The sequence below is a fragment of the Enoplosus armatus genome, chromosome 5, assembly GCF_043641665.1.
Source record: "Enoplosus armatus isolate fEnoArm2 chromosome 5, fEnoArm2.hap1, whole genome shotgun sequence".
NCBI lineage: Eukaryota > Metazoa > Chordata > Actinopteri > Centrarchiformes > Enoplosidae > Enoplosus > Enoplosus armatus.
Window position 1 is genome coordinate 24,620,342 of NC_092184.1, and position 15,329 is coordinate 24,635,670.

Here is a 15,329-nt window from a genome sequence, read left to right on the forward strand (position 1 = left end):
CAGCTTCTGTACTGTGCAGGTTGAGCTCAGGCTGCAGATGAAGCGCTCTCTTTATTAGCCGTGTGCCTTAAACACACCACGCAGCAGCATCGCCTGACATGTGCAATAAAACCCATTTATTTATGACTCACTAATATCTGCCGAGCACCTTTGAAAAAAGGCCTTCCACTGACTGCCTTGAGTTCATCTTGTAAATGCCCGCTTGAATAAAAAAAAAAAAAAGACGAATTGTTTTGTGTCTCGCTGAGTTTCATCTCGATTCAGTTCACACACAAAAAACAGTCCAATAAACATATCAGAATATCTTTATTAAGCATCGATTCTTTAGTCTCTCTGTGTCCCTCAAACCAGGACACAGAGAGACTCAAGTCAGTACTGTATTGTCAACAAAAAGTATTTAAAAATACAATTATTCTCAGATATACATTAACAACATCATGTCGGAACAGCAAGTGTCGTTCACAAGCATCTGAAGTCAAACCAAACAGAAATCAAAGAACAGAGTTTGAGATTATGGGCCGTGGTGTTGTGGGAAATGAGCTGATGTGGCCTCTCATCGACACGAAGGCCACCCATTCTAGTGTTTGATGAACTAAAGAAGACAAAAACAAAACGACTATGACTGCTAATAATAATGAAAAAAAAAAAAGGAAACCATTTACAACATCTATTCCTTCCTTCCTGCGAATCTGAAGATCTATCCTGCCGCCCATCACACCTTCAACATCGTGTCCATCTGTTACAAGGACGTGATGAGACATAACGACTGGAAGAAGCTTCAATGTCCAGTTCACTGAAAAGGGAGCGGAGAGCTTTGACTCCTGATTGTACGGTAGCATCGTCAATAACCCTGAAGATCCCCAGTGACGCTTTGAGACGTGAGTTCTTAATGATACTTAGGGCTGGACTGATAGATCAGTTTGCCAATACTGAGCCAGTTGATGTCATCTATTGTAACATGACAGACGTTCGGCTACATTAAGAGTCCTGGAAACATGCAAAAAAGCAGAACTGATCAATATTTAGAGAATTACCACCCGATTCTGCAGCGCTACGAAGCGTTTTATGTTTTCACGGCAGATTGTTCCACTGTGGCCCAAAACAAATCCATCCACATTTGGAAGTATTCTTTTAAAGTACTTTAGCTGTGCTAAACAATATTTTTTACAATGGATAAACAAATTGGAGTTCAGATCCGATGTAGATCTATGGAGCCTTTTAGCTTTTTCGTACCTAATTGTTTTGCTTTTCTGAGCCAGCAGCAGGAAGCTAATGTCATCCACTATATCAATTTATACTTTATATTTATAGTATAGTTTATGGTCTATATATTTAAGTGACATGTCAGTGTTCTGTGTTCAGGTTGTTTGGATGCAGCTTTAAAAATATATTTGTAAATTTTGTTCCTGATAATTATGCAGAAGAAATTAAGGCATGTTGTATCCCGGAAAAAAGTCCCGTCTTTCGAGGCTTCTCCACATCGACCAAAACTCAGGAAACAACTAAAGGACAGAAATGCTCAGATTTAAAAAGAATTAACACTTGTGCAAAAATCTTGGCTCCTGAATCAGCTATGAGCTTTCAGTCTCACCCCAAGTATGACTGTGTGACATCTGAACACCATGGAGTCTTGGTGATGGGTAACTACAGCGGTCTTATGGTTAACCGATCAATCTCTGTCCGTGTTAGGATGCTGAATACTGCGTGATCTGACACTGCAGTCCATCTCCACATCACTGAGTGTTTATTACATAAAGACTACTAGATGGACACACAGAAAGGTTAACTACCATTTACAATGATAACAGATAAATACTTTACTACAAATATAAATATACACTACATGATCAAAAGACTGGAATGTGACAACATTTTGAAATAAGGAACATTATAATGCTCGTTTTCCCACTTACAGTAAGGCAAGCGTTAGTCTAACATTAGAAGATCATAGCCGCTATTTACAAGGACGCTACATCAAATCCAGCTATTACCCCTCCTAAATCTGAACTTACAAAAAAAAGTTGTTTCATTCAAAAGACCAGACACGAGTTGTGCAATTCAGTGCAGTGGCGAGAACGCAATGAGACGTCGTTGATTCACAGATGCGTGGGAGAGCTGCGGTGAAGCAAGATGAAAGGAAACGAGACGCCCAAGAGCTTCATGACGAGGCGAGCGCATGAGAGCGAACAGTCGTGAGCACTGACAAACCACTGACAGAAGGCTTAGTGAGTGTGTCCTCCTCTCTGTAAGGCTTTTGAAGGAACACAGGCAGCCCTGATCTGACCAACACGCCGGCATTTAGTGCTACATTTACTTTAGAGTACCTGTCCGGTGCCTAAGTGCCTTAGCGTCACAAAAAAAACGTTTAAAATTACAGATGAAAAGTTATTCTCGGGTGCCATCAGTGCCGTGTGGTTTCTACCAACACAATGTGTTTCCTACAGAGTGATGAATATCCAGGAGGTCATGATGCAAAACTTTAGTTGTTACTCTACAAAAAAAAGGTGCACCTCAGAGTGTTTGATGCCGTCAGCGCTTGTCACTATGGCAACATATTCCGCTTTCCCGTGCCTCACCTGGCCGGGTCAGTGTCAGTGCAAACATCTGACGAGTGCATCAAATGTCTACGGCGGCATCCTTCATCTATAAAGAAAGGGGGCTGTCCTATTGATTTTCTTACCGTGCTTGAGTGATCACACATTAATAACGGTTACGACTGACATGAGGAGCCCCGCCCAGCGACAACCGGCTGATGTAAAACCTCCTGAGAGTGATTTAAGGCCAACTAGTGAAAGAAAAACCGACTGAGGAAGAAAGACAGAAAGAAAAGCTGATCGCTTTGATCAGCGGGAGTCGTTTCAATCAACTATCTACTATACACACGGTGCAGGGGTCTATACACATGATTAGACTTTTTGTACACGTTACAGTGAAGTTGCAGTTAGTGGGCCACAGCAATAAGCAAGCTGGAGTATGTTTCTGGATGGCAGGTCAGCGATTTAGTGAAACTTTACAGTGCGAGGGCAATAAAAAAAAATGACCTTTGTCAAAAGAAGCATCGGAAATATTAATATAATGTAAACACTAATATTAATACCATTCCTCCCATAAGAGAAATCATTACGATACATGCACACGTGTGTACACACACACACACACACACACACACACACACACACACACACACACACACACACCATTGTGCTTAGGGTTCTGCTTCGGATCAGAGCAAAAAGTCAAAAATCTGTCACACACTCTTTCATGTAGGACTGATGGTGAAATTAAAGACAAACTGGTTATGAGAAGCAAAAGGAAGGTGGAGAGCTGCACTATCAACACACACACACACACACACACACACACACGTACAAACACATTCACCAAGAGCAGGCCTGGTTGTAGCTGAAGATCCCAGGCGTGATGGGAAGATATACTGTACAGAGGGGTTTCCATGACGTTGGAAGAGTGGGCGGAGCACGGGAGAGGAGGACCATGAAGTGGGCCAGGCCAATCAGCGCGAAGAGAAGCCTGTTGCTAAGCTACAGCCAACCACCTGCGTCATATCCCAGATCTGTGGAGACAAACAGACCAATGACAATGTACAGAAGCGGCCTGGTGCAAAGCTGCATTTAAGGATTCTGCGTTATTACCAAGAGGGCTCGAGAACGGCATGTGACCCTCTCTGTTACTGCGTCAAAACTTTCAGGACCGCTGAGACATTTACTGATAATTTACACAATGAAAATAAACAGAACCAATGAAAACATGACCTTCATGACATGACAATGCTAACATGCTGATGCTAAGCAGAATAGAACAGTAGAATCTTTATCGTGTTTAGCGTGTTAACAAGCTAACATCTGCTAATTAGCGCTAGACATAAAGTACAGTTTTGGTCATAAACCAAATTGGACAAAGTGAAATTTTGACTAGAAGAGCCCCTGATGAAAAGTGATTACAAAATATTGTGCCAATCATTCCTCCTCTGGGCACCATGGATGTCTGTACCAAACTTCATGGCAATCCATCCAGTAGTTGTTGAGATATTTGAATCTGGACCACAGTGGCGGACCACCCGATCGACAGACCAGCCAGCCCCAGAGCCGTGCTGCTAAACCAATAGACTTTTGAGTTTGGATCATTTTTAAAAAGGTTTTGGGACTGACTGCGGACATCCTGGTATCTGAATCTGAGATAACACACATTTCATTGGCTCTGGTGCGATCAGCCGTGTGTTTGACACACAGCCGGAACACATGCATGAATTATCTGGTATCAAAGAACTGTTGTTGACCTTAACAATGCGGTCGCTTCCACAAGTGACCATCAGGCCTCTGGATGGGTCCATGTCCATGTGGGCGATGTTGTGTTTCCCCTCGTGGAACGTGGCCAGTGGTGTTCGACTACACACACACACACACACACACACACACACACACAGGCAGCATTTAATCAGAGTTGCCCTCAGTACTGTGAAAATAGCTGTATAATGTGACCAGTAATTACAACATTCAGAGCTGCCCTTTACTCACTCCTCTTCTTTGATGGTATCAAAGCAGGCGTCACACACCCGCACCGGGAACTCGAAGCCCATGATCGGGAACGTGGAGCGTTTAGAACTACATTTTCCACACACAGCCTTGCCACACTTCCTGCAGTGGTGCTGCACAAAGGAACAACATCCACATATATATACATGAGCGCGACTGACGGGCTGAGGGAACTGCCAAGGGGACGCTGGTCAGAATCTCCTACCTGTCTGAGCCCCAGGGTCTTAGTGTCCCACATCTGCTTGATGTTCCAGAAGAAAGGCTGCTCACACTTCTGACACGAGTCGCTGTCTAACCACTGGGGCGCCTGCAGAGACACACGCAGCTGAAGGTTACTATTACACCGTAATGTGCAGAACTCATCTTTACCCACGAAAGGAGCATTCAAAGCAGAGCTGAGACAGAACTAACTTCTTATACTAAAATATTACACATTCCATGGCAGATTTAATGTAAGACACTTTATTATTTACATCTAGGAGACAAAACTATAAATATTAAAATCTGAAAATAAAAATCAAACAGTAAACCCCAAATCTTGTATTCACCGCAGTCTGACTGTATCATTACAGCTGCAGTTATAATAGTGATGCAAACCTCGTCTCTCTGTGTGTCCATGTTCCACACTGCGATGCCTCCGTCGGCCGAGCACGACAACAACTGCCTGGTCAGCTGGAGGTAACGCAAGGCCTGAACACGCTCGCTGAGTGAAGGAGGGAAAGGACGAAAAGGGAGAAACAAACGTCCACAGAGAAATCAAACCGTTAGCCTCTCATCGTACATTTTCTTGGCGTTAAGGCTGTAAAAGGTGCGTATTTGTCAGCTTGTTTTGACGTTCTTGTGGCCAAAAATTGGTTGATGCTGCTTTCATACATAAAAGCACAAGTATGAAGATTAGAATAAGAGGTAAAACAATACAATTATACAAACAAAACGACAGAACTTTGCAATTTAAACTAAAATACCAAAAGATCAAAGGGCCATTTCATTCTCTCACATTGACAATAACACTCACTGTTCAAACTGTTGGGCCCCATAAAAGGAAGTCTATTAAATGCACAGAGCATTACGCCTGTCATCTTTACGGGTGTCTGAGAGACAAACCTCTGTAAATCCTGCTACAGGATGTACGGAGGATTACTCTGACACGCATCAGTGTACGTGGGCTTTGTTGATGCCTCCTGTAATGGTGGGGGGGCAGGAGGTGGTGAAATATGTATGAAGAGCGAGAAGAAGAAGAGCTAAAAACAGAGGCAGTGCCGGGGGACGGCTGTTACTGACACCACCTGACAAACACAGAGGAGGTCAAGCTGCGTGTATGGGGATCACAGACGGACTCACTGGTGTCCCTGCAGCAGTAACGTTCGTCCCTTGCGGCCCCCGATGTCCCACATGATGACGCTGTGGTCCGAGGCCCCCGAGAACAGCAGCCTCTGGACAGGGTCCCACCACAGGGTTGCTATACTACCTGGAGGGGACAGAGAGGAAAAAGAGACACACTGTGTTATTATGTGCTGCAAGAGACTGTTCAGGGACAGTGTTGTGGTCTGACTGTTGGCTCCCTCTAGTGGCTGCTGGGAGAACTGCAGAATGCTAAGACACTTAACATGGAGCTAGAGCTGGAGGACCCCCACTTTAAGATTTTTCATTGAGCCCTGTTTCCCCATTGTTGTGCTCCATACTGATTTCATCAGGGTATTTGCTTCTGTATGGGGCTGCTGTGTGGCACTCCTCTCGGCTACAACAAACCCATCAGCTTAAAGTATGTTACTAACCATCTTAAAGAAAAAATCCTACTTCTAAAATCAATGTCTGTGTATTAGTATTAGCTGCTAGATGATAGCCTGTAAGGCTAGCTTCAAGCTAACTAATGAGTGAGAAGCCTGTTGTAAGAAAGGTAACCCAAATTAGCTGTATGTGTAACAAACTACATTAGTATTAGTATTTCTGCAGCTCTTCCTTCTTCACTACATTCTGTGTCCTAAATCTGAAAGCTGAGGTAACTTCACAGATAAACACTATAATAAAATGATGATCGACAGTGCAAGAGGAGGGACGAGTGGAAAACAGATTACACACTAAGCATTCACCAGCCCCCGCCTCTCCGCCTGTGGCCAGAAAACAGCACACAGCCCATGACTCAAAAGGCTTTAACTGTATTTCTTTTTTTTCCTCAGACAAGCCGACTTGCAAAACTTTATTCCCACGTTTCCAGTGAAACCTCCAGCAGTCAAAGGGAAAAGAACTCTGGGAGACAATTAAGCTCTTGAAGTGAGAGCAGTCCCATGATGAGTAACAGCCTGTGGCAGGTGGTGGTGGACTGACAGTGACTGGAGCTACTCGGAAAGAAAAGAACATTTCTAACAAGTATAAAACCCTTGATGTGAGACTGAGGTGAGGTCTGACCTTTCCATTCTGTTTTCCAAATTTCATCAATCAGAATTTTCATTAAATATTTGGGTGGAGCACAGTTTGAACCCAGCACCGCACCCATTCATATGCATTATTATCAGTCCCATTAATATGTATTATCGTGGGTGCCAAGGCAGATCAAAGAGACACATTTTAAAAGGGAGGGTCACACAAATAAGTCTGTCCCAACTAAAAATAGGCTTTTCAAGTAGTGGAGGTCGTCATCTGGTCGGATGAGTCATCCCTCGCCCGGTTCTCAACAAGCTCATGAGCTCATGTGTGATAAATGCCCAAAGGAGAACACAGCGAAGTGTTTGTTCCACACAGCCGAGTGTCCCCACGGTTCGCTTTTTTTTTGTTGTGGGACCCATTTTCTTACATTTCCATTTCCTACGAGTACAGTGAAACCTTGAGTACGAATCCCATCATCCTTTGATGAAATATGACAATACTCCTCTCTGAAGAGCTTGAGGAAACAACGCAGGAATTTGTAGAGCGGTACGAGATATAACATTTTCCATCATCACCATCCAAACCAAAAGATGGGCTTCCTCACGGAGATGTGGTCTGCCTCACATCCTGCTAACAGAGCTCTACTCGCTTGGCCCCCGTGAAGCTACTGTTGTCAGTGTGTCGTGGCTCAACGCTCCATTTGACACGACTTCATCTGAATATTAACGCTGTTCTCTCTGTTCAAACCTAAGAAGCTTCTTTTTTTTAACCATCAAAATGCATTTTTGAAATTTGAAACAACAGAGAATGTTTTAATAAACAATATTAGATTCAACTGCTCTTTCATTTTCGTGCATAACGACGTCATGTGGAGGAATCTGGGTCATCCATTTATTTTATTTTTTTTACTGTGGCCACATCTGCACATCTGGCTTCAGCATAAGAAGCCGAGAAGAGGTATGCGAGAAAAATTCAACTCACCTACGCTAAAACATTAGTCAGTGACTCTTTGTGTGTCTTTACCTTCATGACCCTTCAGCGTGGTGATGGTGGAGTACGTCTGCTTCTCCAGTTTCAGCAGCGTGATCTGTCCCGAGTAATCGCCGACGAAGGCGTGCTGCGTCTCGTGGTCGTATCTGAGCAGGGAGTCAGGGCTTAAACGCACTCTACACATGTTGCTACTTAGCCGGTGGATGCTCCTGTATACCGAACACGCAGCCAGTGGATGAAGGATACTGCAGGCAGGAGGCCCAGGCGGTGAAGTAGTGTCTGCCCAGCATGCTGCCACTCTGGGTGCACATCCAGCTCACGCTCTTGTCATGGCCAGTACTCACCACCCACTCACTCTCCAGGGAGAACACCATATCTGACACACGGTTCTGGTGGGCTGAAACACACACACACACACACACACACACACACTCTAAGTGTTAAACAGGCACAAGTCATGTTGGATAAACATCAAACACGACCACGTCTATTCTGTTGGGCTTTATATCCGAGCCGTCATGGATGAGCACCGTCTAATTTGCCCTTTCCATGTGCTGATCCCATCAGAGGCCCTGCTTAGTGTTGCTGTAATCCAGACTAAGACCGACGAATCCCTTCAAGCGATTTGTACTCCCATCCGTCTTAATGGTCCGTCTGGGGATCACCTCTAAAAAAGGTGTCAACTTTCTGTGGTCAGTACAGACAGCACTGTAGTGTTCAGAACTCTGGTTTAATTGGGGGTGAACACAACAAGTGAGCACAACATTGACATATTATCATCTCATTCAGAGCTGCGTTTCGACAGGGCCGATGAGAGCGCTGACAGAGAACCACAACAGTTTAGTTGTGGGCCGTAAAAAACCAAAACAAAGAGCTGAAAGATGCTAAAATGCTCCGTAGAGCTGAGGGGGAGTCAGGTGACAACTCCATGACTGACCCCTTTCACATTACACAGTCATTTCAGTCAACATATTGCTTATAGCAGCTTTAAATAAATAAAAAAGTAGGACTCATTATGAATCCACCACTTGTGACCTGTTCATATAGATTTAAAGAATTAGTTGAAAACTTTTCCAGCTTCAAAGCTACTTGAAAGAGAGGGAACATAGTCTAAAACCATTGCTGCACATACAGTGTAACAGATAACTGGACAGGCCTTATGACTGTATTACACTTCACTGAGAAGTTATTATGGTTTCTTCTTCTTCTTCTTCAAGTGCACAAGACAGTTTAACTATTAGAACAGAGGCAAAGATAACCCTACAGACACGACTAACCGTGTGCTACATGTATTACTTCAATCAATCAGAAAATTCCTTACAGCCTCATGACCAAACCACGGCTGTCCATGACACTGTGATCCTCTGCGTCCTCTTTCCTATTCTAGTGCTGCTTGTCTGCATCAAGCCACCGTGTTCACATGATAACACACTGCAGATTTTACTAAGCAATGATTCTGAACTACAGAGAGGAAAACATTCTCCAAAATCATCTGTCATATCAATTTATAGCCAGACTGAACATATGTAAGCTGTTTTTAAATCAATGGGTTCAACATTCAAAGTCACTATTGCCTTGTCTGCAGCTCCGAAGAAAGTAACACTGACAGCCAAAAGGCAAATGGCGACGTCTCTGAAGCACATCGACACATCCTCACGCCTGTTTGATCTGACTGTGACTCATGTGTTTGCTGCTTGATTTCAGCTACAAGTGGAAGAAACCAGATGGAGCATTCCAGTCCTCTAAAGCAACGACGGATCATCTCAGATCTAGCAATGACTGCAAATGAATGCTTCCTTGAGCTAGCAAAACATAGCTAATACTAATACAGTATTGGACCACTACTTGTGGCATAAAGCAACGTTTTATGAGGGGGGGGGGGGGTCACACGCGAGACACAGTCCTGCTGCTGGTTTCACGCTGCTCCGCTGATCAGATCAAGAAGATCAGAAGAAGACCGTAAGCTGGCAAACGTGGACGTAAACGATGACCCAAAATACAGGAGAAATGGAAACGTCAGGCCTCAAGAATACAATCACTGAACGCAAACATAACTAAAAACATAAAGGTCTATTGACAAAGCACAATGCACTCGTAGTCAATTTATGGTTTTCCTTCATTGAGAAATAACGTAGGGTTATCCCGTTTGCTGTAAAAGGGGAAATTAAACAGCTTTTTAAGTTGTGTAACACTAATTTTCACTCTGTAGCGCTCTGATGTTTTCAGACACTTCTGTCATGCTCAACGTAGCACAGCCTTAAGAGTCTCCTGGGGCGGGGAGGGGCCCCACCTCCGACAGTACACCCACAGAAACATTTAAAGCCTAATAATGTAACGCAGACACCTGTAGAGGAAACAGGCCTGCAGAGTGAGTGCATATTCACTGATGGTTGAATTGATTTCCTGTACTCACTGCACACAAACAACTCATTCAGTATCTACTTATGCACACACTTATATAATACCAATTATGACTATAGTACTATAGTGCTATATGATGTTTATATACCAGAAAGAGAGTTTGGTCAACTGAGCTAGATTTTTGCTCAGACTATCTGTTGTGATGTTGCAGTTTGAAAATCATATGAGAAGAATTTGAGCCTGTCAGTCAAACAAACATAAGCAACACACGAGAGTGGAGTGGACAGTTGTGTGTGTGTGTGTGTGTGTGTGTGTGTCTCACCTGGATATGTTTTGACGTGGTTCATCTTGTTGAAATCTTCAGAGATGAGAAACTCCTAAAAGGCAAGACACACACACGCACACAAAAAAACATGTTTCAAATCAAACAACTATTCTGCCCCCACAGGCATTTAGAGGTCTTCAAATATTGAAATTGCCTATTTAAACCAGATATGCAGGTTTTTTTAATACTAGACTGTTTGAACATGAAGCCAGTTGTTTGAACATGAAGCCAGTTGTTTGAGTTAGCTTCACTCACCACAACAGCTCCATTGTCCTGGCCTATGAAGATGCGTCTGCTGTCATGGTGATACGACATGCAAGAGCATGGAGCTGAAAGGAGAAGGACAGTCGCCATGAGCACACATGCCATGTCATAGACAGGCGTGCATTATAGTGCTGTAGTCTTTTTTTTTCCTCCATTGAAGCACTGCAGCCTTACTTACAGGAGACGGTGTGGTAGATGCTCGGCCAGTACTGGCCGCTGTCTCTTTTCAGCCAAACTCGGATGGTTCTGAAGGAAAATGTCAAAACATCACATTCAAAGCGCTCTGCAGTGTCTTCTCGGGGGTCACCCTGTAGTCTGTTCTGTGTTGTGAAGGTCAATTTTTCATATATTTATACTTTAAATGCATTTCTAATCTTTTACTTACAGTTGGCACTGACCTACCCTGCAGTTAGACAAATATATACTTGATGTAAAAATGATATTTGGCTCTTTTCAATGGAAATGCTCGATGGAGATATCCATTGAAGGGAGTCCTCATCCAGGACTGAGCTTAATCCTCGTCTGGGAAACCAGCCCTAATTCTCAGTGCGCACAATGCCCGATTCTGTTCACCAAACAGCACTGAAAGGGCTAGGATGACACATTTATTAACAGTGTGATTAAATTCAGTGTCACGTTTATAATATTATCTAAGTGACACCCCCAGCCATCTTCGGTTCAAGTGCATTTAAAACAAGCTTCTGTCCACCTTTTTTTAAAGGAATCAGGTATCAAAGGCAGCAAATGGCCCCACAACTTCCCTTCTGAATATCAAGCAGGTTAGATGTGTGATGGAAACTGCATCACATTTCTTCACAGCAACTCAGTTCCTTTATCTTCAAATGAGGATGTTGCTTCTTCACACTTGTAACCAAGCAGCTCAGTTAGTCAGTCAGCCCAGTGAAGGCGATGGACTGATATGACCATTATCTAAGTGGAGTGAAGCGGTCAGTCAGATTATAGCTGTGCTGCTGCCTTCACTTTTACTTGAATATATGGTAACGACTTTACGTTGTTGATCACTCATGGACGCCACATTTAAAGGGTTTTCTATTACACCCAAGTTGACTAGATGTGATGTTCAGGGGCACAGCCATTTCAACAAGCGTTCAATCATGCGTAGCTTGGAGGCCACACATTATACAGCAACATGTAAATAAGATAAACAACCTAACATCAAATCAAACTAATACTAATACTTTTAGTAAGAAGGTCCAGCTAAAAGCGTTTCTTTAAAAACACTTGCGACGAATGACATTTTTACAGCATGCGAAGAGCACCTGAAGGCAGCAGTCGCTCGTTGAGAAAGTAATGTTTACTATGAGCTGTAGCTAGCTAGCTATGGGCAGTAGCTTAGCTAGCTATGGGCAGTAGCTAGCTAGCTAAGTCAATACAGACGAACACGTTATAATACTGTTATGTATAGCAAATAATGAGTCCTAAAACTCAACGCTATACAATGAAATCCAACTGATATGTTGCCGTTTACTAACACGGTTTATTGTTTGTTAGCGGATGTTTCATGGAGAGGACTTGATGGATTTCTACCCCCACACCCTCCTACGCTAACCGTGGTCCCATATGGAAAATCCCAACCAAATGCTTTCATTCAGAGAGGGGGGTGAGGGGTGAATGTTGCCTCTTCTGTTTTGTGTTGTCCTTCTTCAACCAACACACCAGGAATTATCAGTGCAATGACCAGCAAATAGACCGAGCCCGCTAGCTAACTACTGCTGTTACGCTGCCATTAGCCTCCATGGCAAACTCACCTGTCCTCGCTGACCGTGATCACTCCATCTTCTCTTGGTATTAAAACGGCTGCATTGACAGCGTCGGAGTGTCCCTCGATCTTGTTCAAAAGAATGGGTCTAGCGGTTTGGGGCCTCGAATGAATCTCCGCAGCCATGGTTTTAACTAGCCAGCAGTGTTTTCCTTCAGCTGATTTTCCTCCTCACTCGCCAGTAAAGGAGGATCAGCTGACACCCGGAGCCGCTGTCAGGACTACCGTAATGACTGCAAGAGTGCGCCCAACGAATTCAGACAGGGGACGACTGAAATGTATGGAGGGGGGGGGGGTCCTGTAAGTCATTATGACAGACGAAATAATGACTTAATATCTCAAAGTAATGAGCAGCTTTCTCAAAATAATGATAAACTTTTTCTAAATATTGACTTGATATCTCAAAGTAATGATACACTTTCTAAATATTGACTTAATATCTCAAAATAATGATACACTTTCTAAATACTGACATAATATCTCAAAATAATGAGCAGCTTTCTCAAAATAATGATAAACTTTTTCTAAATATTGACTTAATATCTCAAAATAATGAGCAGCATCCTCAAAATAATGATAAACTTTTTCTTAATATTGACTTGATATCTCAAAGTAATGATACACTTTCTAAATAATGACTTAATATCTCAAAATAATGAGCAGCTTTCTCAAAATAATGATAAACTTTTTCTAAATATTGACTTAATATCTCAAAGTAATGATACACTTTCTAAATACTGACATAATATCTCAAAATAATGAGCAGCTTTCTCAAAATAATGATAAACTTTTTCTAAATATTCACTTAATATCTCAAAATAATGAGCAGCTTTCTCAAAATAATGATAAACTTTTTCTAAATATTGACTTAATATCTCAAAGTAATGATACACTTTCTAAATACTGACATAATATCTCAAAATAATGAGCAGCTTTCTCAAAATAATGATAAACTTTTTCTTAATATTGACTTAATATCTCAAAGTAATGAGCAGCTTTCTCAAAATAATGATACTTTTTCTTAATATTGACTTGATATCTCAAAATAATGATACACTTTCTAAATACTGACATAATATCTCAAAGTAATGAGCAGCTTTCTCAAAATAATGATAAACTTTTTCTTAATATTGACTTAATATCTCAAAGTAATGAGCAGCTTTCTCAAAATAATGATACTTTTTCTTAATATTGACTTGATATCTCAAAATAATGATACACTTTCTAAATACTGACATAATATCTCAAAGTAATGAGCAGCTTTCTCAAAATAATGATAAACTTTTTCTAAATATTCACTTAATATCTCAAAATAATGAGCAGCTTTCTCAAAATAATGATAAACTTTTTCTAAATATTGACTTAATATCTCAAAGTAATGATACACTTTCTAAATACTGACATAATATCTCAAAATAATGAGCAGCTTTCTCAAAATAATGATAAACTTTTTCTTAATATTGACTTAATATCTCAAAGTAATGAGCAGCTTTCTCAAAATAATGATACTTTTTCTTAATATTGACTTGATATCTCAAAATAATGATACACTTTCTAAATACTGACATAATATCTCAAAGTAATGAGCAGCTTTCTCAAAATAATGATAAACTTTTTCTTAATATTGACTTAATATCTCAAAGTAATGAGCAGCTTTCTCAAAATAATGATACTTTTTCTTAATATTGACTTGATATCTCAAAATAATGATACACTTTCTAAATACTGACATAATATCTCAAAGTAATGAGCAGCTTTCTCAAAATAATGATAAACTTTTTCTAAATATTGACTTAATATCTCAAAGTAATGATACACTTTCTAAATATTGACTTAATATCTCAAAATAATGATAAACTTTCTAAATATTGACTTAATATCTCAAAGTAATGAGAAACCTCCTCAATATTTTGACTCAGGTTTACCATCAAAGTTGAGTTGCTAGCTTTCTGTCATTGCTATTGGAAAAGAGAGCGAAAGACGTTTTGGAGAACTATTTTGAGATACGAGTCTCATACTAACTCATTATTTAGACAGTTTCTCATTATAATGTCTTACAGCATAGCTTCCACAGATTGGGACATTGAGGGAAAATTCAGCATCACCATAGGCTAGATTACCCACAAGGCTAATGGGTTAGTGCCCTAAAGCATTAAAGGGCCTCTAAAGTTTAGCACCACAGCTTGATACCAAGAGACCACAGACTTAAAAGGGATATATGACCAGAGAGGTGCCCCAAATGGCACAAATTCTACCACAAATAACAGCTGTTCTCTTCAGTGTCATCCAATCAGCGATGGACGGCTACCTCATCCCTGCTGCTCCCAGGATCAGCACCTCAGACCGGCGGTTGTGGTTGTGTCACATATTGGTGCAGATTTAATGACCCACCTGAACTATGCAAAGAACATAACAGTGTCTTAGGGCCTCTTCATACATACAGTCATGGAAAAAATTATTAGACCACCCTTGTTTTCTTCAATTTCTTGTTCATTTTAATGCCTGGTACCACTAAAGGTATATTACCTGAAGAATACAATGAACACGACAAAAAATGCAGCTGATTACATAATACTTTATGTCCTATTTGACATGCTTAAGCTTAATTGTATTCCCAGGGTATATAAGAGGCCATTTCATGTCATAAGCAGCACTGCACATGCAAAGGCCTGGAGCGGTTTCCTGCTTACATTCA

The 15,329-nt window shown here is 41.5% G+C and overlaps 1 protein-coding gene across 1 annotated transcript; it reads right to left on the reverse strand.

Moving 5' to 3' along the window:
* Window positions 1–3,305: 3,305 nt before the first annotated feature.
* wdfy1 (WD repeat and FYVE domain containing 1) lies at window positions 3,306–12,760 on the reverse strand. The gene is made up of 12 exons (XM_070905879.1): window positions 12,624–12,760; window positions 11,033–11,100; window positions 10,846–10,919; window positions 10,588–10,642; window positions 8,151–8,301; window positions 7,938–8,050; window positions 5,892–6,018; window positions 5,148–5,253; window positions 4,756–4,857; window positions 4,533–4,663; window positions 4,295–4,403; window positions 3,306–3,571 (listed from the first exon to the last, which is right to left on the reverse strand). Exons 1-12 carry the CDS (start codon window positions 12,758–12,760, stop codon window positions 3,512–3,514), a joined length of 1,233 nt encoding a protein of 410 aa, XP_070761980.1. The 3' UTR covers window positions 3,306–3,511.
* Between the last annotated feature and the right edge of the window lie 2,569 nt (window positions 12,761–15,329).